Below are 14,872 nucleotides of genomic sequence, written 5' to 3'. Positions count from 1 at the left end.
CCGACATGTGTGTAACTTATTTAAAACGAATTTAGCATAGATTGACAAGATTTGGAACAACTCGAAATCTATTACTAATAGACACAACACAGAAAGAGATAAGTAGCCTTCAGCGTCGCTTTTAAAGTGCTGTAGACCATGAAAAGTTGATATCAGAACAACAATCCAATCGGAATACTTCTAAAAATAGTTTAGCTGTCAACACACATGGTGGAGGGAACCCTTTTCCCCACCCTTTTTTTATCACTTACCCATCACATCACAAGTTTAATTTAAAAATTTTTTATATAAAAAAAACCCATATATTATTTTACGTACATCATAGATTTTCTTTGAAACCTAGAGTATTACCTCAATCAAATATTAAAATAATAGATATGTAAAGAAACCCAATTTATTATATATAAAGTGCCAAAAGTTTTTGGGGGAAGATGCATGCATGGGAAAAGAACAATGGGGCTTTATTTGATGAGGTATGGCGTGTGTGATTTGGTTACATTTGAGATAGATGTATGCTTAAAGTCTTGTGGTGTCTTCACATCTTTTTGTTGGCAATATGTCGTCTTTTTTTTTTTTTTTTTTGTGATACTTGGACGTATTATGTTCACACAAATTTACTGCATGTATGGCACCGCAATAATGAGTATTAAAAACATAAGGGTAATTGATTTTTAAAAAAAAAACCCCACAAGGGTAAGGTGCTCGGGGGAGTCCAAATCAGTGGAGCAAATGGGTATTTGATAAGTGACCAAAACTTTGATCCTTCAACCAACACTATCAGATAAGTCTTCATGACTTGCATATTAGAGTTTGTTTGATTAACGTGCTTTTGCAAGCTATTCCAATATTAGAGTTTATCCAATGCACAACGACGAGTAGCGGACGAGTTCCATGTCATAAAATAATAATAATAATAATAATAAAATAACATAATGGTAGGATATGTACCTCATATAATTGGCCGACAGATACATTTAGAAAGCATGCAAATTCGCTGCCAAATCATTTTTAAAAAAAATCTAAATTGCTAATGATTAACTTCTCGAAAATTTCAAAATATTATCGTTTCGATCTCTTCCAATTTTAATGTATGACATGGTTTTTATATTCTATTCATCAAATTTTTGAAATAATCTCAAACCCACGTTTTTTTCCTATTGTTGTGGGTCATCTAATAGTTCATTACCCCTTCCATTCTCTTTTTTTAAAAAAAAAAAATTCAAAACACATAAATATTATATGATGAAATACTAGTTTCACCAAAACTCAAATTAATATTTTAAATCGTTCAGATTCTAAACGTCAAATTTCGATTACTCTAGTTAATCATTGTTATAAGAGTAATGCTAGATGTACACCTCGGTGTACATTTTGGTTTACACTTTTTCTTATTAATTATAAAACTTTTCTTGATCATCTAGATATTTATTTCTTATCATGAGTATTTTGCAATTAATGAGAGAAATTAGAAAAATTTTAAGTAAAGATGTAAACCAAGGTGTAAATCTAGCATTTTTCTTATTATAATTATCAAGAGTAAAAAACAACCTTCATAGTAGAATATGGAAGAAAAAAAAGAAGAATAATTGCAAGTGACAAGATTCATGTAGACAAGAAATGAGTGCCATCCGTGCATAACCTTACAATGAACATGACAAAACCTGCACGAAGATATAACCCATTGCCCTGCAAATCCTGGCACCCGTAACCAATTTTTCTCCAATATTCTCATCAAAATTTCCTAACATGGCCATACTTGTTATTTCCATTTATATATATAAATTAATTTATAAGGTCGACTGAGCAGGGGACAAGATAGGGGATTCATGAAAAAAAAGTTCCGATCTTTGTATGATTTTTCTTTTCCTTATGAAAATTCATGTCTCGGTTTATTAAAAATAATCTCTATCGATAAATTTTTTGTGTCCACGATGCATGTATACATGATATATCTTATGTCCGAAACCAATAGGGACCCTTTTGTAACAATATTTAATCAATATGATAGAGATATCAATTCAAGAAACATCAGTCGCTCTAGTTTCCTAGAAAAAAGGATATATGGAAACACAACAATAGGAGATCACCCAAAAAAAAAAAAAAACTTCATCATGTCAAGCAAAATAGTAACCTTATTTCTCTTGTTTCTTAAAATATGCTTGTTTCCCACCACATCTGCATTGAACCAAGAAGGCGTCGCCCTTCTGTCATGGCTTTCGACTTTCAATAATTCGTCGCCTTCTTCGAGTTCCTTCACCTCTTGGAAATCCGACGATCAAAATCCATGCAAATGGGATTACATCAAATGTAACAGTGAAGGATTTGTTAATGAGATTACCATTACTTCTGTTGATCTTCCTACAAAATTTCCGGCTCAGGTTTTGGGCTTCAACTTTCTTGAAGTTCTTGTCATCTCGTATGGAAATCTCAGCGGTGAAATCCCGGTTTCGGTTGGAAACTTATCTTGTCTGATCACTTTGGACCTCAGCTCTAACAATTTAACCGGGGGGATACCCGGTGAAATTGGAAGCCTGTCGAATCTGCGACGACTTTCGTTGAATTCCAACTTCTTGCAGGGAGAAATCCCGAAAGATATCGGGAACTGCACGCAATTGCAGCAGCTCGAACTGTTTGACAACATGCTCGGTGGGAGGATTCCTGCGGAAATAGGCCGTTTAGTGTTTCTTGAAATCTTTCGTACAGGTGGGAACAAGGGTATAAATGGAGAAATACCAGGCGAGTTATCGAATTGTGCGAGGCTGAGCTTTTTAGGCCTTGCAGATACCGGAATCACAGGCCAGATTCCTCCTACTTTCGGAGCACTGAAGGATTTGAAGACCATTTCAATCTATACAGCGAATTTAACCGGAGGGATCCCTCTGGAACTGAGTAATTGTTCATCGTTGGAGAATCTGTTTATATACGAGAATCAAATATCAGGTGAAGTTCCAGAGGAGCTTGGGTACCTTAAAAACCTCAGAAAGCTGCTGTTATGGCAAAATAATCTGCGAGGAACAATTCCAGACTCTCTTGGAAACTGTTCGAGTTTGATGATGCTGGATTTGTCTCTGAACTTTTTGACAGGAGAAATCCCATCATCTCTTCAATATATTGAATCCCTGGAGGAGCTTCTCTTGTCTGATAATAATATTACTGGTGTGATACCGAATTTTATTGGGAATTTTTCCAACTTGAAGCAGCTCGAATTGGATAACAACAATCTTTCTGGAGAAATACCATCTCAAATCGGGGAATTAAAAGAGCTCACTCTGTTCTTCGCCTGGCAGAATAAGCTCCAGGGAGAGATACCGAAAGAGTTGGCCAATTGCCAGAAACTTCAAGCTTTGGACCTGTCTCACAATTCTCTTACCGGAGAAGTTCCGAAATCTCTATTCAATCTCAAGAACTTGACCAAACTTCTGTTGCTTTCGAATCAGCTTTTGGGTCAAATCCCACATGATATTGGCAACTGCACCAGCTTAACTCGGTTGCGCTTTGGATCAAACATGTTCCATGGTGAAATCCCGTCAGAAATTGGGATGCTGGAGAGTTTGAGTTTCCTGGAGCTGTCTGAAAATCAGTTTTCTGGAAAAATCCCACAAGAAATAGGAAACTGTAAAGAGCTGGAAATGGTTGATCTTCACGGAAACAAGCTTCAAGGCATGATTCCTCTTTCTTTTGTCCGTCTCTTTAAACTAAATGTGCTGGATATTTCAATGAATCATATATCAGGCACCATCCCGGAAAATACAGGAGACCTTGTGTCGCTGAACAAGCTTGTTCTGAGTGGAAATAACATATCTGGATCAATCCCTGAATCACTAGGTCTGTGTAGAGATTTGCAGTTTCTTGATTTAAGTAGCAACAAACTCAGTGGTTCCATCCCAGATGAGATTGGGCACCTTCAAGAACTGGACATACTCTTAAATTTGAGCTTGAATTCCTTAACAGGGCCACTACCCGAAAGCTTTTCGAAATTTTCAAAGCTTTCCAACATGGACTTATCTCACAACATGTTGGTAGGAAGTTTACAGGTTATCAGCAATCTAGATAATCTTGTTTCACTGAATGTTTCATACAACAATTTCTCGGGTTCGCTTCCCAATACGAAATTCTTCAAAGAACTTCCGTATAGCACTTTTTTCGGAAACCAAGAGCTTTGTTTTCCAGGGAACAACAAGTGCCATGCCAGTGAACATCACCAGAACAAGAAAATCGTAAAAAATCTGACACTTGTCATAGTCCTCATTGTCATTACAATTTTGATCATATTAACCACAGGGACAATGCTCTTCAAGATAGCTCGAAACAGTATTTTCAAGGCTTATAATGACGAAGAAAACACCTTGATGTGGCGCTTCACCCCATTCCAGAAGCTGAATTTCTCCATAGAAGACGTGGTAACGAGGCTTTCTGACTCGAATATCGTGGGGCGAGGCGGATCAGGGATCGTTTACCGAGTCGAAACACCAATGAGACAGGTCATTGCAGTCAAGAAACTCTGGCCAAAGAAGAGAGGGGAGATTTCACAAAGAGACTTGTTTTCTGCAGAAGTTGCTACCCTGGGATCAGTAAGACATAAAAACATATTGAGGTTACTAGGTTGTTGTGATAATGGGAAAACCAGGTTGCTCCTTTTCGATTACATAAGTAATGGGAGCTTGGCAGGATTACTCCATGAGAAAAAAACTTCCCTCGATTGGAATTCGAGGTACAATATCATGATGGGAGCAGCACAAGGTCTAGCATATCTTCATCATGACTGTATCCCTCCAATAGTCCATCGAGATATAAAGACCAACAACATTTTAGTCGGTCCGTTGTTCGAAGCTTTTCTAGCTGATTTTGGGCTTGCTAAGCTTGTAAATTCTTCAGAAACGTCGAGATATTCGAACATGATAGCAGGATCATATGGCTACATAGCTCCTGGTAATTACTTTACTTCAGAAAAAGTAATGCAAAACTTGAGATTGAATACTTAATATTTTCTCTGTTATTGCAGAATATGGATACAGCTTGAAAATCACAGAAAAGAGTGATGTTTATAGCTACGGCGTCGTGCTGCTCGAGGTCCTGACGGGAATGGAACCAAATGATCCCCGAATCCCAGATGGAAAACACATTGTTTCCTGGGTTTACGAAGAACTGAGGCAGAAACCCCGAGATTTCACGTCGATTTTGGATCAACAGTTGCTGCTTCAATCAAGTACACAAACAGAAGAGATGGTTCAAGTGATTGGGATAGCTCTACTTTGTTTGAATCCTTGTCCTGATGAAAGGCCGACGATGAGGGATGTTACTGCCATGCTCGAAGGGTGCAAACACGAACACCAAGAGCTCGATAAACCGACGAATTCTTTTAGGAAGGAAATGGCGTTGAATACAAGATCAGCAGTTTATTGTTCAAGTTTCAGGTCATCTAAGTCTCTGATCAGATCACCTCTTCATTCCCTGTAGCTAGCTAGTTCATGTTCTAGCTTTTGTTGTAAATGATTCACTTAATTCTTTTTCAAGAAACAAATGGGATTGATCATGAATACCAAGTTAAATGTGTAGTTGGATTTCATTTCATGCACAATTCATGACACAGATTAATGTACATTTGTTTGATCTGTTGTCATCACAAGTGTTTATGATCCATATGATATTTTGCGTTTCGGAAAATTTTCTCATCTCCACTTGTGTGGTTTTTGGAGCATGATCATATGTTTAATCCATGGATATGTAGCAAGTATATTTGCAGTAAGAAGCATTAGTCAGAAATAATTGAAGACAAAAAGCAAAATGTTGAGGAAACATTGAACACAAAACCGATTATAATTGTCGAATGGGGTCAATAATTTGAGTCTCAAGTGGACCTTCGAACATAATGGTTGCTTTCATATTGAATAGATATGAAAAAAGTCTAGATGATAAAAAGGCATTGCAGGTGACAAGATCTTGGTTGTCAGTACCTTCATGGAACATAGCCAAATGGGCCATCAACTTGTCGTAGCATCTCCCATAATAATGTTTTTCGATCATTTTAACACAAATAACGAATTCCTTTACATATATACATTGATTGGTACGTACATATTTTATTTATGATATTTTCGAATCTTAGTTTCGGCCATCCAACTAAATCTCGAATCTATTATTGCATAGAGCAATAATTGTGACGTGGCAACACATTATACGAGTTTTGGAGTTGAAATAAAAAAAATGTATGTGATTATATCTGAAAAAATTGAGTAGAGATGACAACTTTTTCAAGTTAAGTCTCTTGTCCTATTTGGTCGAGGACCCGAGCTAATTTCCTGTACACACTCACTAAACACGCGTGAATGGGTCACGCACTGGAATAGCCGATCATGACATCTGATATATCCATATAAAGAATCACCCTCAATAAACATGTGAATGAGCATTAGAAGAAACTTATATGCTTAAGTCAGACTCGTAAAAAAATAGAAACGTGCATAAAGATGCAGTATATTGTGAATGTGTGAAAGTGTGAGACAAACTAATATTTATAAGCAACATCAAGGATTGTTTGAATTACTATCTATCTTTATCCAAGATTATTTCCTTGTCCAAATACATGTTTTTATCTTTGAAATAACTTTCCCCGTCATTCCACTCCTCCCCTTCTTCTAGCCGGAGTCCCGCGGGCTCGGCCGCCTTCATCGACACACCACACTTGACATTCTCTACTCCCTCCCCGGTACGAGGCCCTTAGTTTTAGGCCTCGGGTCTTCAGCCTTTATAAGATGAGCTATCTGTATACACATCTTTTTTCACCTAATTAAGCTCAAGTCAGTGCTTGTAGGACCTCGAGATTATACCGGGATATAGGTATGCTAAAGATTCATTAATCAGCAAGAATGCCATTGTCCCACATATCTACTACCATTTAATCCTCTTATACTCCCATAGTGTAAAATATCAATTAGAAATTATCAAATTGGTATAGTCGTGGTTCGTGTTTTTTTTTTTTTTTTTGCCTTTTTATTAGCAGAGTTTTAATTATGAGTAATGGTAGATATACACCTTAGTATACAACTTGGTTTACATATTTTATTATTATTAATTATAAAACTTTCTTTGACCAATGAGATATTTATTTCTTATCATTGATAATTTTGTATTTAATGAGGGGAATTGTAAGGGAATTGTAAGTTGGTGTAAGTCAATGTGTACACTACAAGATGTACATTTAGCATTTTTTTAAATATTATGAAAAGTAAATAAATAAGTCGATCCCGCCAAAAGAAAGCTTAAAATATATAAGAGACCATTATTTTCCTCATTGTGAATGACTAGAGAGATGAGTTTTAAAACAATAATAATAATAATAATAATAATAATAATAATAATAATAATAATAATAATAATAATAATAATAATAATAATAATAAAATGATGTGTGTAGAAAAAGAAAAAATACACGTCAAACATAAAAATGAAGATCGAGTCATGACTTTCGTCTCTGGAAGAGTAAAATGCGACGATAATTTATCATGCAATTTTCACAAAATCGCATTTTACGGAGTGCCTAATTAATCATTTTTAATTGAGCTGAAAATCAAGTGGCTGCAAGTTAATGAGGCCGAACCCAAATAAAAGGTCCGAGAATCCGAGAATCCAAAAAGAATCTGAAAATCCAGCCCAATTAATTCAAAGTCCAAAACCACATTCAGAAACACAAAAACTCGTCAGCTTTTTGTCGGCTCAAATTTGGAGGAAAAAAGATTACAATCAAGTGTTTCGTCCTCACTTTAATCATATTCACAATGCAGTATTAAGGTACGTTTGATTGATGAGATTGGACACATGAGGGGTGTACAATCAAAATTATGAAAAATTAAATTAAAAGAAATATATAAGTGAGTAAAAAAACAATCGTTGGATATGTTTTAATTATATTTTAGGATGACAAGAATCATCACTTAAGGTTAAGGATGAGCTAAGATATATCATATCTCCCAAAAACTTAACTTAGCACGCGTGTTATATTATAAACTCAATATCGTTTTTAGTTTTTTACATCCATTACATCCAACGATTCCTATTGTAAATATTGATTTGGTTGGTTAATAGTAAAATATTTTTTTTTTTTTAAAAAAAAATGAGATTTAAGCTGAGCAATAATCCTGTGAGCGGTTTGGTCGATGCTAGCATATGCATATTGTCCATATGCCAGATCCAACTTCTCGTCTTTTGATGCAAGCGAGATATTCATGTGAACATCTCGCTTGCATCAAATCTGGATCGTTAGATACCCATTGGGCACTAGCTAATGGGGTAGCATTGACATATCTCGTGAGCTAGGGTGGCCAAACATTATCAATTTTTAATCAGGTGGCAGCTTTCTAATCACTTTGAAGTCACACTTTCTAATCGCTTTGAAGTGGGGTGGTTCGATCCTACAGTGGGGGTATTACCCCCACTGAAGGTGTGTGGCCAATAATTGGCCACACATCCAAAATCATGTGAGACTTGGCCACACATCCAAAATCATGTGGGTCTCACATCAATCATGTTTGGTATGATATTAAATGAACGTGATTATTCAACCATAAAAATTATTGTGAGACGGTCGTACGGGTAAATTTTATGAGACGAATCTCTTAATTGAGTCACCAATGATAATGTATTACTTTTTATCCCAAAAATAAAACTCTTAATTGTAAATATGAATGTGTTTGAACCATGTCACAGATAAAGATCTCTGAAACCGTATCATAAGATTAGATATAAATTCTTATTCAACACACAACAAACTGAAAAATTTTAATTGTTCTACATAAGTTATTTAGATCTGACAAGCCTTTTATCTCCCATGTTAAACATTCGCAGGGGCATATCCAGGAAATTTTTTAAGGGGGGCAACCAAGCGAAGAATCAAATATCTCATATATATATATATATATATATATTAAATCATAAGTTATAAGTACATAACAAAAGTAAGTGATAAACCAAATTCCTAAGTACTTCAATAATCAAAATTAATTTTACCTATCAAACAAAAAACAAATCGACAATCGAATAACCAATAACATTAAATATTAGAATTTTATAAATTAAACATAAAACAAGTCAATCATCATATAACATAATAAGAAAATTTGAGAAAAGAGACAAATCTAAAAAAGAAAAAGAAAATAGAACGAGAACAATCAATGGAGAACGTACCTGTAGGCTATAGGGTAGGCGAGAGGAGATTGAATGAACGATCACAAAATAAAAGCAATTATAAAATTTTAAAAAAAAACTATTAGTTTTTAAGCATAAAACATTATAGTTGGGCCACAAGTTTTTTTTACAAAATATGGACACAAAATTTGGTCGGCCCAATTTGCTGTTTGCATACATGTGGTAATGAATCCGAGTCTCTGACTCTGCCTTTCATTAAGATTTGTTCCTAATTCATATTTATTAAATATTAATTTTTTATTCTAAGAGTATTTTGATAATTTTATATTTTAAATTTAAGTGGGGCAGCTGTAAGGCCCAAGAATATTAAGTTATTAATTATGTGATTTAAGATTTAATTCCGAATATGAGAAAATATGAATTAGGAAATTTATGAAAATTATAGTTTTCAATTTCGGGTCGAAAATATTTAATTTGAGGATTTTAGGATTTTAACATTTTAATATTCGGAATTCTTAAATTAAATGAAGAGAATATTTGCCTTAAGTATTTATGGGATTTAGGATTTAAATTATGAGTTTGATATTAAAAAAAATTTAATTGGAGGAGGAAATCCAAGCAGGGACCAGTTTGCAAATATGGAGAAGTTTAAGGACTAGAATGCGATAAGGTCCGAAATTATTTAATTTTAATTTGAAAATATTTAATTTGAAAATATTTAGAGTTTATAATTAAATTCTAATATTCTTAAATTATTTAGGATTGAAATTGAATTAAATCGCTTGTTCGGGGACTAGTTTGCAATTATTCCAAAGTTGAGGGGCCTAAGTGCAATTCTCCTTGCAACTTGACATTTATACGTGTGTCATGAATGAAATGAATCAGATTTTTGGCCCAAAACCCAGCAAGAAACCGAGAGCAAAGAAAAAATAAGGGTTAAGCCATTTTTCAACCTTTCAAGCTCCGAAAAAAATTGATCCGCCCGGTAGAATTTTTGAGTGATCATATATTTGCGATCACGGCTTCGAGTGCTACGTTTTGACGTAAGTTTTATGAAGTTCTACCATTTTTGAATTTTAAGTTGTTGTTAGAATTAAGATTTGATTGTATAAATGTGTTCTAGCATATACGACGATAGCATATCTAAGACGGATCGAGAAAAAATCGTTGTTTGAGCATGTTTTTGAATTATGGAATGATTTTCGAAATTCTGAAATTTTTAGCTACGGGATTTCGAAATTGTGCTGATGAATTGATGTTGGTATTTGAGTTGAGATGATTAATAAGATTGATGTTATGCTTTTGGAAATATCGAATTCGAACCGTTACGCCGTCGGTTTGTGTTTGTCGAATATTTGGAATACATGCAGCTGAGTTCGAATTTTCAGCAATGAAATCATCATGATATGAGTTATATATCAATGTATAGATGATGATTAAGTTGTTGGAATTGTCGGCTTCGAATTACGGTGTCGTCGATTGGAATTTTGATCATTTGATCAACATTTGAAGTGTTTAAGCCTTGATGAATTGAAATGAGTTTGAAAACTGATATGATATTGTTACACACTTCATTTCAGATTTGAATATGTTATAACGAGATTGAATCGACGATTATAGAAGTCGAATCGACGAGTCAAGTTCGAATGACTTGAAGTGTTGAAGTTGAATCAAGAACACCTTCAAGTAGCACCGATTGAAAAGAATAGCATTTGATGACAGATTTGGCAAGCTTGGATTGATCAGCATTTGCAAGACTTTGCAACGATTCAAGATGTTTGAATCACGGTCAAAGGTATGAATAGATATTAAATTAGATGAGAAGAACAACTCGAGATCGTTTTGATTATCGAGTTTCCTAAAATCACATACTTATTTGTTTAAAAGCTCTTATGTGATTTATTTGCTATTGTTGATATGAATGTTTATTGAATTGTGTGTTCAAGATGTTTATCAGTATTCGTATGATTTAATGCATCAAGATTATTTGAGAAAAGAGACAAATCTAAAAAAGAAAAAGAAAATAAAACGAGAATAATCAATGGAGAACGTACCTGTAGGCTATAGGGTAGGCGAGAGAATATTGAATGAACGATCACAAAATAAAAGCAATTATAAAATTTTAAAAAAAACTATTAGTTTTTAAGCATAAAACATTATAGTTGGGCCACAAGTTTTTTTTACAAAATATGGACACAAAATTTGGTCGGCCCAATTTTCTGTTTGCATACATTTGGTAATGAATCTGAGTCTCTGACTCTGCCTTTCATTAGGATTTGTTCCTAATTCATATTTATTAAATATTAATTTTTAATTCTAAGAGTATTTTGATAATTTTATATTTCAAATTTAAGTGGGGCAGCTGTAAGGCCCGAAAATATTAAGTTATTAATTATGTGATTTAAGATTTAATTCCGAATATGAGAAAATATGAATTAGGGAATTTATGAAAATTATAGTTTTCAATTTCGGGTCGAAAATATTTAATTTGAGGATTTTCGGATTTTAAGATTTTAATATCCGAAATTCTTAAATTAAATGAAGAGCATATTTGCCTTAAGTATTTATGGGATTTAGGATTTAAATTATGAGTTTGATATTAAGAATAATTTAATTGGAGGAGTAAATCCGAGCAGGGACCAGTTTGCAAATATGGAGAAGTTCAAGGACTAGAATGCGATAAGGTCCGAAATTATTTAATTTTAATATGAAAATATTTAATTTAAAAATATTTAGAGTTTATAATTAAATTCTAATATTTTTAAATTATTTAGGATTGAAATTGAATTAAATCGCTTGTCCGGGGACTAGTTTGCAATTATTCCAAAGTTGAGGGGCCAAAGTGCAATTCTCCTTGCAACTTGACATTTATACGTGTGTCATGGATGAAATGAATCAGATTTTTGGCCCAAAACCCAGCAAGAAACCGAGAGCAAAGAAAAAATAAGGGTTAAGCCATTTTTCAACCTTTCAAGCTCCGATAAAAATTGATCCGCCCGGTAGAATTTTTGATTGATCATATATTTGCGATCACGGCTTCGAGTCCTACGTTTTGACGTAAGTTTTATGAAATTCTACCATGTTTTAATTTTAAGTTGTTGTTATAATTAAGATTTGATTGTATAAATGTGTTCTAGCATATACGACGATAGCATATCTAAGACGGATCGAGAAAAGGTCGTCGTTTGAGCATGTTTTTGAATTATGGAATGATTTTTGAAATTCTGAAATTTTTAGCTATGAGATTTCGAAATTGTGCTGATGAATTGATGTTGGTATTGAGTTGAGATGATTAATAAGATTGATGTTATGCTTTTGAAAATATCGAATTCGAACCGTTACGCCGTCGGTTTGTGTTTGTCGAATATTTGGAATACATGCAGCTGAGTTCGAATTTTCAACAATGAAATCATCATGATATGAGTTATATATCAATGTATAGATGATGATTAAGTTGTTGAAATTGCCGGTTTCGAATTACAGTGTCGTCGATTGGAATTTTGATCATTTGATCAACATTTGAAGTGTTTAAGCCTTGATGAATTGAAATGAGTTTGAGAACTGATATGATATTGTTACACACTTCATTTCAGATTTGAATATGTTATAACGAGATCGAGTTGACGATTATAGAAGTCAAATCGACGAGTCAAGTTCGAATGACTTGAAGTGTTGAAGTTGAATCAAGAACACCTTCAAGTAGCACCGATTGAAAAGAACAGCATTTGATGACAGATTTGGCAAGCTTGGATTGATCCGCATTTTCAAGACTTTGCAACGATTCAAGATGTTTGAATCACGGTCAAAGGTATGAATAGACATTAAATAATATGAGAAGAACAATTCGAGATCGTTTTGATTATCGAGTTTCCTAAAATCACATACTTATTTGTTTAAGTGCTCTTATGTGATTTATTTGCTATTGTTGATATGAATGTTTATTGAATTGTGTGTTCAAGATGTTTATCAGTATTTGTATGATTTAATGCATCAAGATTATATTGCATTCATCTTGAACCCTACCTTAAAAATCACAGAGGGCTGATTGGCCTATAGTGCATATGACGTTTGGAGGGCTGTAGTTGAGTGGCACGGAATGTAGATTTACTTCCAGAGCTAGTAGACTCACTATAGTTGCACCAAAGTCAGGGGATTTGAGATATTTAACGCCACCTCGATTGGGTAAGTTGGTGGTCGGTTAAAGATTTTATTTCCCTGCGATCCCAAGAACTAAGATTTATTGGTATCAGATTTGATAGCCTATTCCTTGACTCATGCATTGCATTTATGCATTAACCTAGAGATTTCTGTGGTTTAGAATATGCAGTTATAAATGCTAGCATGTTGTGATATGTCATTCTAGATATGAATGTATTGATATGCTTGATATGGTATTGCTTTAGATGAATAGTTATGCTTTAAGAATTTAAGAATGAAGTAGATTTCTATGGTTACATGTTATATGTTTTGATGATTTAGAATTCTTATAGCATATAGATTCAATATGATTATATGGTGTATATGCATGTCTTTCATACTTAGAATTATATTCTCACCGGAGTTATCCGGCTGTTTCTTTGTTTGTATGTGTGCATTGCATCAGGTTGAGGTATGATCAAGTCAGACAAGACTTGGATAGCACGAGATTGAAAGATTAGAAGTGGTGACTCGGGTTTTTAAGCAGATGACATGTAGTTTATAAAATTGGTAAATATGTTAGAACAAAAAGCACATTTGTATATGTTGTTGTCGAGTATTGATTTATACTTGCGAATTCATGTATTACAAATGTGTAGATGAATGTTGAAATGCATGTCAATTATATAGAATCATGTTGAAAGCTTATATGATAGATTATATCATTTTTCAGACTTGAAAAGCTTAAGTTCTGAATTTTTAGTACAGGGCACTGACCCCGTGTCAAGGTCCGTGCAAGGGTCCGGGTGGACTCTGCCTTGCAAATCCTTCATTTTCGATTTCAGCCTTGAGCACGGACCCAGGTCCAGAGGAGGCACGGACCCCGTGCCTTGGTCCGTGCAGGGTCCGGACCAAGGTCCGTGTGGGATCTGTCCATTAAAAAAAAAATTTATTCTTTTAGCGACGTGTTTTTGCGTCGCCAAATGTAAGGTTTTGCGTCGCCAAATGTCCTGTATTATTTATTTACTTATTAAGCAGACTAATATTCAGATTGAATATTTCTAGTTATTAATCGCACTGTAAGATTAGATTAGCACCCGAGGTCCCCACAGCAGCTGCCCCTTGCCTCTTAGTGGAGCCGCTACTGTACATTCGTATATTTTAATCATAACATATTATGTACCAAACAGTATATATCGACCCTGATTCGGATCATCTATTAGACTAAAAACTTAAACATTTAATTAACTGAAAATAAAAAACTTTAATCAAAGAACTATCTTGCAGAAAACGGTAAATCATCTCATCTCAGTATAAAAATGTATGAAATACAACCGATATTAACAAAAAAGCCAATATTTTGATTTTATCCGTAAAAAACAATATAATATGGTAACTTACATCATAGATAAGGTAGAAATATAAGTAATGATCTAATCTAGAATAAATAAAAGATGAATATATTTATTAAAACATGTGATATTTATTTACTTTTTTTAAATATATCTTCCATCCATTATTAAATATCCACCGTTGCACAATCTATATCTATATATATATATATAAACAGAAAAGTCTGCTAAAAATAGTTTCC

The 14,872-nt window shown here is 33.9% G+C and overlaps 1 protein-coding gene across 1 annotated transcript; it reads left to right on the top strand.

The window, feature by feature from the left end:
* The first annotated feature begins 1,938 nt into the window (after positions 1-1,938).
* On the top strand, positions 1,939-5,523 carry LOC140865257 (uncharacterized). The gene is made up of 2 exons (XM_073269828.1): positions 1,939-4,929; positions 5,003-5,523. Exons 1-2 carry the CDS (start codon positions 1,944-1,946, stop codon positions 5,455-5,457), a joined length of 3,441 nt encoding a protein of 1,146 aa, XP_073125929.1. The 5' UTR covers positions 1,939-1,943; the 3' UTR covers positions 5,458-5,523.
* Positions 5,524-14,872: the final 9,349 nt, after the last annotated feature.

Source organism: Henckelia pumila, chromosome 4, assembly GCF_033568475.1.
Source record: "Henckelia pumila isolate YLH828 chromosome 4, ASM3356847v2, whole genome shotgun sequence".
Classification (NCBI taxonomy): Eukaryota; Viridiplantae; Streptophyta; class Magnoliopsida; order Lamiales; family Gesneriaceae; genus Henckelia; species Henckelia pumila.
The sequence above is the reverse complement of the archived record's forward strand: the minus strand, read 5'-3'. Positions and strand labels throughout refer to the sequence as shown.

Bases quoted from the DNA above. Each gene is read 5' to 3' on its own strand.
- LOC140865257 (XM_073269828.1), top strand. From the start codon at position 1,944: ATGATATATCTTATGTCCGAAACCAATAGGGACCCTTTTGTAACAATA. The intron at 4,930-5,002 runs GTAATTACTTTA...CTGTTATTGCAG, and splicing joins ATATGGCTACATAGCTCCTG to AATATGGATACAGCTTGAAA.